The sequence below is a fragment of the Sinocyclocheilus rhinocerous genome, unplaced genomic scaffold (assembly GCF_001515625.1).
Source record: "Sinocyclocheilus rhinocerous isolate Xijiao unplaced genomic scaffold, SAMN03320098_v1.1 scaffold61, whole genome shotgun sequence".
Taxonomy (NCBI): domain Eukaryota; kingdom Metazoa; phylum Chordata; class Actinopteri; order Cypriniformes; family Cyprinidae; genus Sinocyclocheilus; species Sinocyclocheilus rhinocerous.
In genome coordinates, this window is record NW_015640445.1 from 2,948,710 (window position 1) to 2,965,337 (window position 16,628).

Below are 16,628 nucleotides of genomic sequence, written 5' to 3' on the forward strand. Positions count from 1 at the left end.
TACAAATATTGCGGGAAAAGAGAACATCAATGCGGAGAATATCTTGTTTATGTCAAAACTGAAACCAAGCCGTTCACACAGAACGCATATTTCGCGCATTTTCTTGAGGGACATCTATCACCGTTGCACTCGCGTCTCTCACAAAAGAGCCACATGTTTAGAAAGCCATGTAAAATTAATGCAAGTTCAACTTTGAAAAAACATATCTCGAGACTTTATGGCTGGGTTTTTTCCTCATCCCACTGCAACTCGTGTTTTTAAATGAAAAATGTATTCTGTGTGATTGGCTTTCGCCTTTGTATTAAACTATGCATACATACATGATGCTGTTTTGTTTATAGTTGTTTAAGCAACTTAATTAATTATAATTGGTTTATAAATTATGTTTAAAATCATTATTTTAAACATTATTCACTTTTTTTTCCACAGATAGTCATGTTATCTTATGCTTTGAATAAACGTGCATTAGTAATATTTTGCTCGATGCGCCCTCTTGTGGCCTCAGGAGAGAAGCCAAAAGCTTTTCTTCACCCTAACTGAAATTATGCATTTTAAATTTGAATATAATTCGAATTTTGATTATATTTAAGTACAAAATTCGAATTTAGTTTTTCAGTCATTTTGACAGCTCTAGTAAGGACATCATTAAAGTAGTCCATGTGACATCAGTGGTTCAACCGTAATGTTATGAACACCGGCTCCTGCGTCAGCAGCACCTCACATATGCATCGTGGTACTCTTGTGAACGCACTTCGAAGACTGACATGGAAGAAATTGTTGAATAAATTTGTTATTTTTGTTTCCTTTGCACACAAAAAGTATTCTTGTAGCTTCATAACAATACATTTTAACAATGTCCTTACTACCTTTCTGGGCCTTGCCAGTTGCGTTGCTGTCTATGGAGGGTCAGAAAGCTCTCGGATTTCATCAAAAATATCTTAATTTGTGTTCTGAATATGAACAAAGGTCTTACGGGTTTGGAACGACATGAGGGTGAATAATTAATGACAGAATTTTCATTTTTGGGTGAACTATCCCTTTAACAGTGTTATTAAATTATTCGTGTTTTTAAACATTGCTGTTAGATGACGGCAAGGTAATCTGAATGGAAAATAAGCATGCACAATTAAATATCCAATACAGATACTGATCAATAAAAAAAAAAATCTTAATATCACCCGAGAACCAATTTGCTATATATGTATTGTTGCTATATATTGTAATAAGAAAAATAACAATTAGAATAAGCTGATGTAGTGTAATGTAACATTACAAATATAGTTTGCTCTGTTCTCTATTTTCTAGGTGTGATTTTTGTTGTTCTTTACTACCGATTTCTTCATCCAAAATCTACGGAGATCCTCCAGAGTCTCAGACTCCAAATGAGCCTGACAACTACTGACAGAACAACCGATGTGGACTGCAAGGACACAACACTCGAATCCTCCACACACAACAATCATGGCACTTTCTCAGTGACTGGTTTTGCTCCTGACAAGCAGGCCGGAGGTTCTTCTGTTCAGCCTCTAGAGGGCGACTGGCACCATCATCATATGTTAATACATCTGGCTCTCAAAACTGGAAACAGAGACAAGATCAACTGCATGTATGGAGACAGAGGGCTTTCAGTCATCCTGGAGAATGATGATGCACCCGACATAGACTCTGGAGGGGACGGTTGTAACCAGCCAAACATGGAAGCAGGTGAACAATCTAAAAGTTGTCCAGTTGAAAACCGTGAAGGATTTTCTGTTGCTGAAGTGAGACAGTCTCCAGAGAAGGGTGCAGTGTATAACACCTGCCCTGCAGACTGCAGTAGCACTGTTTACTTCAGTGCAGAACCCCACTCTTCTTATAGTGTCAGTGATGCTACGTTAGATAAAGAGAGTGTGGCTGTGATCAGTCCCATTATGAATGGAGCTGCGCTGCACCTGACTGCCAAACAGCTGTTAAACAGGAACCCATGTTATACCTCAACTCCAATACCAGACCTCAAAACAATGCAGAGTACAAGTCCTCGATTAGGAGGGGCGAGAAGACAGGTGCATTTTTAATACTAGAATTTATTTGGGATAAAGCTGGTAAATATTTTCACTTTGCTAGGTTTTAAGTATAATGACGATCAGTTGAAGTGTTGCTAATACAACTCATTACAACTCCAATTTTCAATTTATTCCTTATATTTTCTTTGTGGTCTTTAAAAAGTCTTTCATTTACCTCCATTAAACCTGTAGAAACTCTGGTTTATTGTTAGCAAATATTATAACCACTATAAGCTGGCAGTTATCTGTATCTGCAGTTTGGTACCATTAGTTATAAGCTCTGAATTCAAATTGGTTTACATTTACTATGTACGTTTACTATAAGTTACATTGACATATTTTACTTGCTGCTCTTTTTTTTTTTACCATAATGTTTGATACATTTCTGTGGTTTTATATATATATTTGCATGTATTTTTTACATTTTGTATAATTTGATCTAAATTTAATTTTATCAAGTATATGCAAAGGGAACACATATAGTATTTTATAACAATGGTTATATTTATGGTTAAACTGTGGAGAAAATAGTTTTTAAAATAATTGTATAAATCATTGTCAAAATAAGTTTAAAAATGTTTGTACTAAACATTCTGCATTTACACTTTTTAGAACTCTTCAAACACTTTTTTTTTTATTTGTACTAATATAAAGCATGGTCATGTACCATTCAATGCTAATTTAGACATGTCTTTATACATTTTCTTTCTATTTATACTGCCCATCTATTTGTCTGCATGTCCTCAGATGGGAATAAAAATCTTTGAAATGTTTATGATTCTGTCATTATAGCTGTTCATCAGACAGCAGAGGGCACTATTGCATTCAATTAGGGTTTGTGCAAAGACACATTCAGAATTACAGGAGTAGTGGCATAAACAACATTTTTTTTCTTTGTTTTTATTTTATGGAAAGATGTAGCGACTTTATCCACAGACAAACTTTTGGCACATTACTTCATACACATTCAAAACAACCATATTAAAACAACCAAATACAAATTCATTTTCTAATAATCCATATATTTGTATGAAATTAAAATATCGTTGAAACACTTAAACTGAATGAGTATGGAATGAGACGGTGGAAGTGAGCCTCTTGGTTACATTATTAAAATGCTGCATGTGTTCAATGAACACCAAAGGGTGAAATAAGGACAGGAACATATTTGATATATCTGACATTTCTAGACCATAAAGTTGGACTGAACAGTGCTCACGCATGGATGGATTTTACCTATAGCACCATGTAGAAAATTTATACTATCCTGTGAAAAATCTAGTACAAACAGGTGATTGTCTTCTATGCATAATTAATACTTGCTTGAAGAAGGCATACAATGTAAGAATGAAAAGATACTCTGATCACCACACTGGCAGAACCACTTTTAAAAAAAAAGCATCTATAGGTTTTCCACATCAAGTATCTTTTCATTTTTACAGTGAATTTTTCTAAAATGAAGGCACAGACCATCATTTTGTTTTGTCGGTTAACAAAATATGACAAATGAAGAGAAATCCTTCACAGAGGTCATGAAAACCCTGAGCTCCAAGACAAAGCTTTAGTATAATAAAAGTGTTTGTAACAGAAAGACATTTTGCTTAAATAAAAAAGATATTAGCCAAGTTAAGCCAACTAAAGAATGACATCTCAATAAAAATAGGTGTCTGAATTGTCCACGTGGCCAAACCTAATTTCAGACCAAATTAATTCTAATTATAAAAATACAGTATTTCAAGTCAAGCATATTTAAAGCTCAAGCATATAATTTTTTCTCCACCTGTTTTACATGTCAAGGTGAATTCTTCATTAAAACAAGTTACATTAAAGGTGCAACTCAGTAATTTTCCCTCATTGATGTTCTACACAAAGAAATGAATAGCAGTTTAAAACATATTTAAAATCATGAAGTCAACCGTTAAATAAGTCACTTAATAAGAACTGATTTATTTTACATGGAGCAAGATCAAGTGTAAATTTGTTGAAGTTGCTTACTCACTCGTGGAATAAATTAATCACGTCGAATAAAGCATTTCTACTGTGTTATCAGTTAATTAGGACATTGCGGCATACACTGTAAGAATGAAAAGATACTCTGATCACCACACTGGCAGAACCACTTTTTAAAAAAAGCATCTATAGGTTTTCCACATCAAGTATCTTTTCATTTTTACAGTGAATTTTTCTAAATGTAAGAATGAAAAGATACTCTGATCACCACACTGGCAGAACCACTTTTAAAAAAAAAGCATCTATAGGTTTTCCACATCAAGTATCTTTTCATTTTTACAGTGAATTTTTCTAAAATGAAGGCACAGACCATCATTTTGTTTTGTCGGTTAACAAAATATGACAAATGAAGAGAAATCCTTCACAGAGGTCATGAAAACCCTGAGCTCCAAGACAAAGCTTTAGTATAATAAAAGTGTTTGTAACAGAAAGACATTTTGCTTAAATAAAAAAGATATTAGCCAAGTTAAGCCAACTAAAGAATGACATCTCAATAAAAATAGGTGTCTGAATTGTCCACGTGGCCAAACCTAATTTCAGACCAAATTAATTCTAATTATAAAAATACAGTATTTCAAGTCAAGCATATTTAAAGCTCAAGCATATAATTTTTTCTCCACCTGTTTTACATGTCAAGGTGAATTCTTCATTAAAACAAGTTACATTAAAGGTGCAACTCAGTAATTTTCCCTCATTGATGTTCTACACAAAGAAATGAATAGCAGTTTAAAACATATTTAAAATCATGAAGTCAACCGTTAAATAAGTCACTTAATAAGAACTGATTTATTTTACATGGAGCAAGATCAAGTGTAAATTTGTTGAAGTTGCTTACTCACTCGTGGAATAAATTAATCACGTCGAATAAAGCATTTCTACTGTGTTATCAGTTAATTAGGACATTGCAATGGCAAAAAGCGTCTCAATTTACATACATTTACCCCTAACTAAACATAAACGTTGCTTTTTCATCTATGCCACCAGGTGTCAGTATAGGTGTCATCAGTATAAGTACAAAACGACTATCAGCGCAACATAAACAAAAAATGTACTGAGTGCACATTCAAATAGACAAATGCTTCACTAGTAACTTAGTGCCAGTGCCACCAGAATAGATGTCCCAAAACGTATTTTAAGCATGATGGCGTTTCCCAAAAGCCATCATTATCCCAAAAATGTTTAATAGCTAAGTTACTGTATAATTATTTCCTCAACCCTCGTTGCCGTCTCGTTGCTTCAGAGACTTTAATAGTAGCGGTTGAGGCTGCGCGTGGCCGGCATGTCCGGCTGTCCGTTCATCCAGATCTCCCGGATAATCCGCTCGCGTTCCTCTAATCGCTGCGCGCGCTCCAGCTCCTCCGCGGAGGTGAACACGTTACCGAGCGTCCGTTCAAAGCGCCGGTGGCGGCGTGCCGACAGGTCGGAGTTATTGTCCCAGTCCGAGTCGCTGTCGCTCGTGTCGCTGGTGCTCTCCGCAGTCTTGCCTGTTTTCTTGGGCGCTTGTTGCGTTTTGCAGTCGGTTCGACAGGAGATCTGCACCACTAACGCGATGAGAGTGAGAACCAGTCCCAAACACACTCCACACACAAAATACAGTGCCGCCCGTTCCGGGTGATCTGCAGAAACAGTTCAGAAGGTTAGTAACAGTTTTCATTGGACCACTGTTACGGAGTATGACGGAATACAAAGTAGGCCTGGTTTGTAATAATTTGTTTATAGCCTAATAACTTGAACACACCTCTTCTTTAGTAATCTTTTTGATTTCTAAATTAAGAATTTAGCCTAGCTATATGTGTGTAGGCTACGTATGTATGGAAGCATTCAGGTGGCATATCTATCCTAATAATAAAGGAAATTGAAATGATTGAAACATTTAAAGGATGAAATTCTTTGAAATAGTTCTGCATAATCTTTTATTATGCATGATTTCTTTCAAATGAGCCATTTTAATACAAAAAGGATCTGTTAATTAACACGTTTGTTCTGTTGACTATTTAAACACGTTTTGTGTCATTTTGAGGACATAATTGGCATATATTGTGTAACTATAACACATTAGGGTGTAGAAAGTTGAATAACACATGGTTGAGTTAAAAGTAACACAAAATGCGTTGTCCTTAACACAGAGGTGTGTTAAGAAACAACACAGGTTGTGTTGTTTTTAACACATCCTTTTTAAGAGTGTAGGCTAATATAATATACTCTATACATTTTATTATTGTTGAAATAGTATAAATATCTGAAAAAAGGGAAGAAAAATCAGTCATGTGGAGCAACCCAAAGTTTTACCAAGAAGCATGTACAGTAAGGCTGCTCAATTCTGGCAAAAATTATGATTATTTTACTTAATATTGAGATCACGATTAAAGTGAAAGTTTCTTTCCCCTCTTCTTCACAGTGGATTTCCTTGTACTTTAAATATAATATATATATATTAATGATTAGTAGTTTTCAGTAAAAACTACTGAGAAATTTAAAAAATATATATAAAAGGTTTAGATTATATAAAAAACAAACATTAAAATATTACATAAAATAAATTTACATATTTTTTTTTTGCCATGTAAAGCAAGGAGTGCCAATGTAAAAGAAAAAAGTGCACTGGATATATAACACAAAACAAAGCATAACCATCATCGCTAAAAGGAATGTGGCACTGTTATCTTATGATTATTCACAAGATTATCTTTTGTTCAACTGTTGGAAGACAAAATTGTAATTGCAAATAAAATTCAATTAATCGCCCAGCTTTAGTACAGAGTATAATTTGGGGGCTGGTAGTGTATAGTAGTGTACCAAACCTGTTTTTACCTGCTATGAAGGAGTAAGCAGCCAGTGCATTGCTTACTAAAGCCATCTCCTCAGTAGTGGCTTGCCTTTCATTGAGGAAAGCTGTAACCATTTCATCCACAGACGCTCTCTGGGTCACTTATTGTGTGGTACTGAAAGAAAGTGAAAGAGGGAGAGACCGCAAGTTAAAACCGGTCTGAACCCACCTTCATTTTTTAAAATCCCTATAAAGAGGAGCGCTGAACTGTAGCTTATAATGATGTTGTTTTAAAGAGTGTAATTATATTGGGATCTCTGCCTACATTTAGGCTGCACCATAACCTCATGTCAGAGAAAACTATTTTTACAGACAGGCTGGAAATTTCCGAACAGCAGAATAATGCTATATCTTACTGTGCAACCACAGACATTGTAACAACCTAAAGTTTAATTTCTCCTCATCAAACTGTCACACAAGATCAGACAAAACAAATATTCTGATCCAACATATACATTATTATTCACTGACAAGATGATTGACGATTGCAGTTGAGACAGTAATAATAGAAATTATAACTTTCATAAAGAATTAATTATAGAATTGCCATCCTACCCCTGACATTCTGTCATTCTCTCTCCCCCTCGTAAAATCATTTCTAGGCATCAGGGAAAGTTTACCAGTAAATTATTGCCAAATTGCCTGGACATATTGGCTGGTTTTTGTCTTTCATCCCAAGAAGAAAAAAAAATGTTATAAAACAAAGGAGGTTGGAACACAAACAGAGAATCAGTGTAGCAGGATGGCTGGACAGAAAGCTTGAGTTTTTCAGCAATAGTCTGGGCTGAAGGTAGACGGCACTCAGGGCCAGTCATTCACGTGGGTGTAATGGAATGTAGTCTCGGTCTGTCTCACTTAGAGGAAGACAGGCTCCTCTTTTACTGTAAATGAGGAATTAGACTGGTGGCACTTTCAACAAATATAGGTACACATTGGTAATTTTAAAAACATCAAATGTCTTTGTCCTTAAAATTGTGATTTTTGCCCTCTCCGACCTCAGATGGTTTGACCTTCTTTACCGTATCTGTATCAAACCATTAGGCTACATTCATAAAACAATGTCATCATTCTGACATAATATGCTGATCGGATAACTGATATTTCATTCATTGTAGTGAAAACTATTTTATTAACTCATTTTAATAATTGCAGGAAGAAATTTTTGTTCCATTTTATATATACAGTTGAGGTCAAAGGCTTACACCCCCCTTTCAGAATCTGCAAAATGTTAATTATTTTCCCGAAATAAGAGGGATCATACAAAATGCATGTTATTGTTTATTTAGTACTGACCTGAATAAGGTTTTTCACATAAAAGATGTTTACATGTAGTCCACAAGAGAAAATAATTGTTGAATTTATAAAAATGACCCCGTTCAGAAGTTTACATCCACTTAATTCCTAATACTGAATGATCCACAGCTGTGTTTTTTTTTTAGTGATAGTTGTTCATGAGTCCCTTGTTTGTCCTGAACAGTTAAACTGCCTGCTGTTCTTCAGAAAAAATCCTTCAGGTCCCACAGAGTCTTTGGTTTTCTAGCATTTTTGTGTATTTGAACCCTTTCCAATAATGACTGTATGATTTTGAGATCCATCTTTTCACACTGAGAACAACCGAGGGACTCATATGCAACTATTACAGAGGGTTCAAACGCTCACTGATGCTCCAGAAGGAAAAACAATGCATTAAAGGAACACTCCACTATTTTTGAAAAGCTAATTTTTAAGCTCATTTTCCAACTCCCTTAGAGTTAAACAGTTGAGTTTTACCGTTTTCGAATCCGTAGTACTGCACTTCAGAAACTACAGAAGATAGTTACATGTTTCCCAGAAGATAAAATAAGTTAAATTTACTCTGATCTTCAAATTCAAAAAGTTTTATCTCCCCGTCAATTTTATTTATTTGATGAAAATAATTTATGTGTAACCTGCCACTGTTTAATTGATCAAAAATTATGAAGTATTTTTACAATTTAAAATAACTTTAAAATATTTATTACAATTAAAATGTTTAATAGCCATTACTTCAGTCTCCAGTGTCACATGAGCCTCTATTTCTTATTATTATCAGTGTTGAAAACAAATACTTTTGTGGAAACTGTGATATATTCTTAGTAGGGATGCACCGATACCACTTTTTCCATATACCGAGTACCGATACCAATATTTTCATTGCATTTGTACATTTTTTAAATATTGGGTACAGAAACCAAAAGAGTATGTATAATGTTAGTTGGTTAACTTCATTTATCAAATAGATACAGTCAAACCAAAATGTATTCAGACACCTTCAACATTTCTCACATTATCACAGTTTATTCGCTATAGTTTAGAAAATGGTAATAAAATATGACAAAAACTCAGAGTTTAACTGTGTCAGAACAAATTCAGCTTGATAATGTCAGATAACTTTGATAGAAAGGTATGTAATGGATTACAATAAACCAAAAATTATTCATACAGTTGTCAATATTTACACAACTATCAATACTTTGTCGGGTGACCCTTAGCCTTAATGACAGCATATAGTCTTCTGGGCATGCTGTCATCCAGGTTCATCCAAACCTGAACTTCAGTTTTTTCCGATCTGAATAATTTTTGGTCCCAAATTTGTATCAATTTTACTGGTAGTCCACTGTATGAAGAATTTTTGGGTATAATTTGTCACAGTTTACTTTATTTTGCTATCCTCACTTACATAAAGGAACTATAGTGTCCTGCACCCACTAGTAAAACCAAAACCACTCATATAATGCAGAAACACTCATGAAGCAAGCAAAACACGCGCAACGCGTGCACGTATTTGTACTGGTGCAGAATGAGAGGGACAAGTACAGTACAGCCTAGCGCATTTCACACAGGCTGTTAGTTTTACTTTCGCCAGAAAGTCGTGTATGCTTAAGGGTGACAATAAATGACGTTTATAGTGAATGCCCCTATAAATTGTCTTATATTTATGATTTAGTTTTAATCCAAATGATGCGTGCTAAGTGAGCGAACATCAATAAAGATCACACAACAGAAGTGCGCGCTCTCTCTCTCTCCATCTATGCGATCTCACACTGTAGAGAAAAGAGGACAAAAGAAAGTAAGACAAAATGAGAAAGAAACTTCAGCATCCTCCCTTTGGCTCTTCAGAACTGATGGACAAAGCTAAATAAAAAAAATGAAGGGCTACTGTATGAGTCATAATGATCTATATAACAGAGCAGCCCCCTCAGCTTTACGATAAGACCTTCAGTGGAAAAACTCTCTTTCCCAATCGGTGTTCCTGTGTTTGTGTGTGTCAGAGATCGTACATCACACAGTATCACTATGAGTCCTTTTCCGGTACACACACTCCTCCATTCAACCACAGTGATTAGTCAAGACCAAAACCCTCCCTAACTAGACAGAAAAACAAAAGAAAAAAACAGTAATGTGTGTTTAAGTTGTATGGCGTTTGCCTAAGCCAGGCCAATTATCAGACTATTTGAAAGCCATAGTGCGTAAAACACAAATTTCTGCTTACTAAATTAGGACATGAACTTGTAAGAATGAATCATATCAGGATGTGATGTGAGAGCAATATATTGAGAGATAACTAGTCAGTGAGCATTCCTTTCAAATTATGCACATGTACAGTTTAAAAATCATTATCTGTGGCCCTATTTGTACTTCAGGCTATTTTTTTGGTTGGAAAACAGTATATGACTAAACTGTTGTTCTTGTGGTTTATATCCTTTCATGTTTTTGGAAACTGCACTGGACTTTTCCCAGGACAAGTCCTTCTTTCCCACAGAAATCTCATGGGTCGTATCCTGTCTTCATATTAAAATAGATCTAAATTGCTTAACTTCTTCCAATATCAATACGAGGTTAAGAAAGAGCTGTAATTTAATCTTAAAACTTGAAAAGGATGATTACATCAGCTTAATTAACTGAATTCAGTGGTAAAGATTTTTTAGTTTACACAGCATAACGTTTTATGAAAATATTTGACTAATTAATGAGAAATAATTAAAAGCAAGGGGGAATTTAGCATTACATCACTTTGCTCACCAGTGGATCCTCAGCAGTGAATGAGAGTCTAAACATCTGATAAAAGCATTACAATAATCCACAAGTAATCCACATGGCTCCAGTCCATCAATTAACATCTTGTGAAGTAAAAAGCAGCGTGTTTGTAAGAAACAAAACCATCATTAAAGGATTAGTTAACTTCCAGATTAAAAATGTCCTGAAAATGTACTCGCCCCATGTCATTCAAAATGTTCATGTCTTTTTTTCTTCAGTCGAAAAGATATTTTGAGGAAAACATTCCAAGATTTTTCTCCATATAGTGGACTTCAATGGGAGCCAGGGGTTGAAGTTTCAAATTGCAGTTTCAGTGCAGCTGCAAAGGCCTCTACACAATCCCAGCCAAGGAATAAGAGTCTTATCTAGCGAAACGATTGGTCATTAAAAAAAAGTAAAAAATATACATTAACCACAAATGCTTGTCTTGCACTAGCTCGACCTGACGCATTACGTAATCACACACATGTGACATAGGTGGAACCAACCCAGTGTTTACAAAGCGAACGTGCAAAGAAAGTCAAACTCATTTCTGAAAAAAGGGAAAACAACGATGTCGGATCATTTTGAAGTTGGAGGAGAAAATGAGACGGAGTTTTTTGCCCTACCGTACCTTTTTGAACCGGAGTACACAGATGAAGAGCTAACCACACGTGACCTTTGCAGTGTGATTATGTAATGCGTGAAGTCTCACATCGCAGAGCTAATGCAAGACAAACCTTTTTTTTTTTTTAGAAAATGACCCATCGTTTCACTAGATAAGACCATTATTTGTCGGCTGGGATCACGTAGAGCCCTTTGAAGCTGCACTGAAACTGCAGTTTGGATCTTCAACCCGTTGGGTCCCATTGAAGTCCACTATATAGAGAAAAATCCTGGAATGTTTTCCTCACAAACCTTAATTTCTTTTCGACTGAAGAAAAAAAAGACATGAACATCTTGGATGTCCAAATGATCAGGAAAACAGTGTTTGCTTGTGCATATTTCTCTCCTGATTCAGACGAGACAACTTTTTCACTGGAGAAATCAAAATTATGGATCAAGGACTCAAATTTTAGCCGGAAGCCAGAAAGTTAAAACATCTTGATGGATTTTCTTTCTTACAAACATGCAGCTTTTCACTTCACAAGACATTAATTGATTGACTGGACTGGAGTTGTGTGGATTATTGTGATCTTTATATCAGCTGTTTTGACGGCACCCATTCACTGCAGAGGATCCATTGGTGAGCAAGTGATGTAATGCTACATTTCTCCAAATTAAAACTCATCTACATATTGGATGGCCTGAGGGTGAGTACATTTCTAGCAAATTTAGATTTTTAGGTGAACTATTTCTTTAAATATTATTAAATTGAATTAGGTATGACTGATATCGAGTCTCTACTATGATCTATTCTTTGACAGATAGGTTTGGCTTCAAACAATGCAGTGTAAACATTAGTAAGTCATTGAAATTTTCTTTCAATGACTTACTAATGTTTACACTGCATTGTAAACATTAGTATCCATTTTTCAGCACATGCCTCATTATCTGTTGTAATGCCTAAATACATTCATCAGAAAATCGTTTTTGTGAAGCTTAGTCACAGGTCCCATCATTTTTTAATTAATTACACCACTATGTTTCCCTAGAATTGTCCATACAAATACTTTGAGAGAGTTTTCACCATTGTTCTCCGGATGGAACCACCGTTATGTACCGCAATCAAGAGAAGAAAGCAGCAGCTCATTTTTGGCAGGGCTTTATTGAAGCCAGCAGGCTGTAGTATTTCAGGGCCTTGACCAACGGAGCCTGGCTTTAATCAGACACCGAGCCAAACCTGAGCTTCAAAGCTGGCATGAGCCAATACGCTTTCATTTGACTTCACAAATAGATGTCAAGCAAACGAGTCACTTTAAAATGATGTTGTTCCTCATTGAACAAGTTGAGCAGCGTGGCTGTTCTCTCGTTTCAACTCTCGCATAGTCACAAATAACAAACTTATTTTACTTTTCCAGGCTCTAATAGTTTTAACAGGAATCCAAGCACCTGTTTCTCAACTATATTTAACTTATATTTATATAACTTATGCTTTTTTGTTGATTTTGATTGCTTCTATTGTCCTCATTTGTAAGTCGCTTTGGATAAAAAGCGTCTGCTAAATGACTAAATGTAAATGTAAACTATAACATGATATTTAAGTTGAGACAATAATGGGTGCACAACTGCTGTCATTAGTATTCACAGCCAGGGTTAAAATGAGTCAATGTCAACTAGACCTCCCACAAGCATGCCAACCAGCCTGCTGCAAAGCATTGTTGACCAAGCAGGTCACTTTTAGCTGGCCAGGCATTTTCCTGTGCCATCCGTTTCAATTCCTCAAGAACAAACAAACAGGTGGAGTGGTAAACAGGTGCATTTTGCAAGTGTGTTTTGAGTTCTTAAAGGAATAGTTCACCCAAAAAATGAAAATTCCGGTATCATTTACTCACCTTCAATGCAAACCTGTATGACTTTCATACTTCTGTGGGAAAAGATATTTAGAAGAATGTTTCTCCTTTTTTTCCCATTCAGTAAAAGTCAGTAACAACTTTAGACCCCACTGACTTTAATTAATGAATTAAATTTTTTTATACTATACTAAACTTTACTATAAGAATCGGTTAAAAGTCCTGCTTTTCCACATGCTAAATGTTGACTGCTAAATGTTGACTGACTCTTTCAGCATGAAAATAAACAGAAACAGACCACATCTTGTGGAAAAAAACATTACATAAACTTTTTCATCAGAGGATTAGGATACAAACTGCGTACAAGTGCAAGGCCATTTAAATCCCTAAATATCAGAGGGAGCCTCTTATTGTCCTTATGAAGTGGCCTTATAAAAATATGTCCTCTCGCTGGGGTCTGTTTATCATGAACTTATGAGATCCAGCGGAGAAATGAAAGAGCAGAGGGAGTTACGAGACTTCATCATTGTTTTCATAGGAGAGAGAGATTAAACTAGTACTCACAAAAAAAGATTAATTAGGGAGTTTCAGATTTCTATTTTTAGAGAAAATGTTTAAAAATAGAGGACAACATACAGTTTTCCAACAGCTGTTTCTGATCAGAAAGAATGACAAAATGGAGCTCTGCTTACAATATTCAGAGAAAGAAAGATATAAGATGTATGACAATGCAGAGTATAAGACAAAGAGAGTGAAAAACAAAGGAATCCCTCCACTAATCTTGTCTTTGCTATATAATCAAACCCCTCAAATATATACAGAGTAAAATGAGTGAGTGTGAGCATTTCATCAGACGTAAAACAAACTGAATTCCCACCACTAATGACTGTTTTTTTGTACCGTTCAATTTTTGTCCTATCCAGAGGTTGTAACCACAAACCACTCAATCTCCTCACACCTCATAAAGGAAGATTAGGAGAGACGGCACATATGAATGCTCAAAATGTCTATGTCTGATCACATAATCCCACACACACATTTGACTCTGCCTAATAATTCACTTCACCTAATCCACTATGAGCCTGCATGGTTTATAGACTAAACTGAAGTGCACATTTACAGAGACACTGTCATTTAAAAAGAACAGAAAGCAAAGCTTTTAACATTTTTCAGTAACTAAGCTCTATAGTCTTTATCTTCTACACAAAGGATAAACAGAAGTTGTTTTCTATTATGATTTGTATTTGATGTATTCAGTTTTTAACGGGAAAAAGATTGACTTTCAATCTCTGTTATTGAAAATATACTGTTAAACATTAATATTCAAATAATTTCATGTTTCATATTAAATCATATTTCATATGAAATCTTCTATATTGTTCACTTTATACATATACAAATTGATAAGCTCCACGAGTTACTAATTTAGTTACTAAAAATTATAAATAATAACTTTTAAGTTTTAAATAGTATTTTTTTTAAATTAAAATTATGAAATAATATAAATAAATAAATTTCCTGTGATATTTTAAGATTTATTGGATAGACATTGTCATTCTAAAGAGCACTTAGTATTAGTATTAGTATTTTGGTTCGTTTTACTTAAAGAAAGACTGTAAATTTTATATATAGAAGCATTTGTCAACTTTCAGAGGTACACTTGCATATCCAAAGCAAAAATACTCACGTAACAAAAGTCCAATTTCAATTTTATAGGGTCTTTTAGAGATATGATCTTGAAAAACTTAGCTGAAAAATACCAGAACTTAAAACAGAATTAAATCTGTATTACTGAGCATTTCATGTTAGGACCTGAGATCCTAAATACAGCCATGATTTATTTCACTCTCATTTGCCTGCGCCACACCGCTTCACCCTCATTATAATCACAAAACATGACTTTAGGCAGATTCATTTGCCAGCCTTAATGCTACACTTCCTCTCTGCCTTGTTTTTCTTTTCTTTTTTTTTCTCCCTTGCTTTTTTTCTTCTCTAATATTAGGTTTCAGAATGCAGGGCCAGTCTCAGCTCTCTCCAACTCAGCCTCTGTTAGCTCAGTGAAGCAGAACAGTGGAGCTGGAGGACCTAAATGTACTTAACCCCACACAGATGGGAAACTAAAGCTTTTCCATACCTCAGCTGCCTAGAAAAGAAGAGAGATGGACAGAACGCTATGTTATTTGACGTCACTTTAGACGTTTTCTTTTCAGAACTGTTTTTATAATGCCACATTTAACTATTTGTTGTTATGATGAGAGATTTAGTTAGATGGAAAACAGAGGTCTGTTGAAGGATGTTGCCCTTTTGTACTGATTTAGCATCAGTTTCTTTGACCCATAACCACTATGAGAGAAAAGTGGGAGCTTAGGAGAGCCGTGTTTAACATGCTGCTGGTTTTTGCTGTTACAGCAAGAAAACATGATGAGTTCATTTAGGGCTGGTTTCCTGGAAACAGAACGAAGATTTTGACTAAAGAGATTTTTTTAGTAGAATCACCTCTTTTTTTTTGAGCACTTTAGTGGAGAACTATGTTCAAACCGGTCCCAAGAGATGTCCGTGTGTGTTCTGTGTTTTTACGGCTCTGTGTACCTTGGCTCTAAGTGACTGGCACAGCATTCCCAGTTGAATCCTATCTTCAAGTGAACGTTTCTTTAAGTTTGGGGTTATGGGTAATTATTCTTGAAATGCACAACCTCCATATGGGCATAAAATAAGTACAGCAGTAGTTCAAGCAGAAACATATAACCAGAGGCTATTGAGCCATGTAAAAAAAAAAAACACCTTTTAAACCAGTAATGATGAAGCTTACATTTCAAATAATAATAATACTCACACTAAAGTACGGAGCCCCACATGATGTGGGGGAAAAAAGTATTGTTGCCACAATAACAAAAGTATTGTTAATTTTCTCATTTTAGTTAAATCATAACCATGGATTAAGAATTTGTTATCTCGTTTTCTTTGCCACGTTGTACTAATCAGTTACTATTGTATTAAAGGGGTCATATGATGCTGCTAAAAAGAACATTATTTTGTTTATGCAAATATTCCCACATCGTGACGTAGATATGTGGGGCCGTGTTAGAACGAGCTGTTTTAGGTAGGCGTGGCTGACTCTTAATTTTTATAAAGAATATCTCTTTGGATTTGAGACTTTAGTCTTTGCAACTTTACAGATCTTCTTTATGCACCAAGAGCTTGTAACACTTCAAAGAGAAAGGAAAAATTTAAATCGCATCATATGACCCCTTTAAAGGGGTC

At 35.1% G+C, this 16,628-nt stretch overlaps 2 protein-coding genes and 1 long non-coding RNA gene across 3 annotated transcripts in view; 2 read left to right on the forward strand and 1 right to left on the reverse strand.

Moving 5' to 3' along the window:
* The window catches only part of LOC107752812 (XK-related protein 5-like), a 9,928-nt gene extending 7,874 nt beyond the window's left edge, over positions 1–2,054 (forward strand). The window contains exon 7 of the mRNA XM_016568877.1: positions 1,306–2,054. Coding sequence (XP_016424363.1) covers positions 1,306–2,054 — 749 coding nt within the window. The remainder of the gene's footprint in view (positions 1–1,305) is intronic.
* Positions 2,055–4,653: 2,599 nt separating this feature from the next.
* Positions 4,654–7,021, reverse strand: eva1ab (eva-1 homolog A, regulator of programmed cell death b). Its single transcript, XM_016568855.1, has 2 exons — positions 6,864–7,021; positions 4,654–5,668 (listed from the first exon to the last, which is right to left on the reverse strand). The coding sequence occupies exons 1-2, from the start codon at positions 6,952–6,954 to the stop codon at positions 5,298–5,300; spliced, it is 462 nt and encodes a 153-aa protein (XP_016424341.1). The 5' UTR covers positions 6,955–7,021; the 3' UTR covers positions 4,654–5,297.
* The window catches only part of LOC107752792 (uncharacterized), a 21,657-nt gene continuing 10,644 nt past the window's right edge, over positions 5,616–16,628 (forward strand). Inside the window, exon 1 of the long non-coding RNA XR_001641387.1 lies at positions 5,616–5,688. This is a non-coding gene — a long non-coding RNA (uncharacterized LOC107752792). The remainder of the gene's footprint in view (positions 5,689–16,628) is intronic.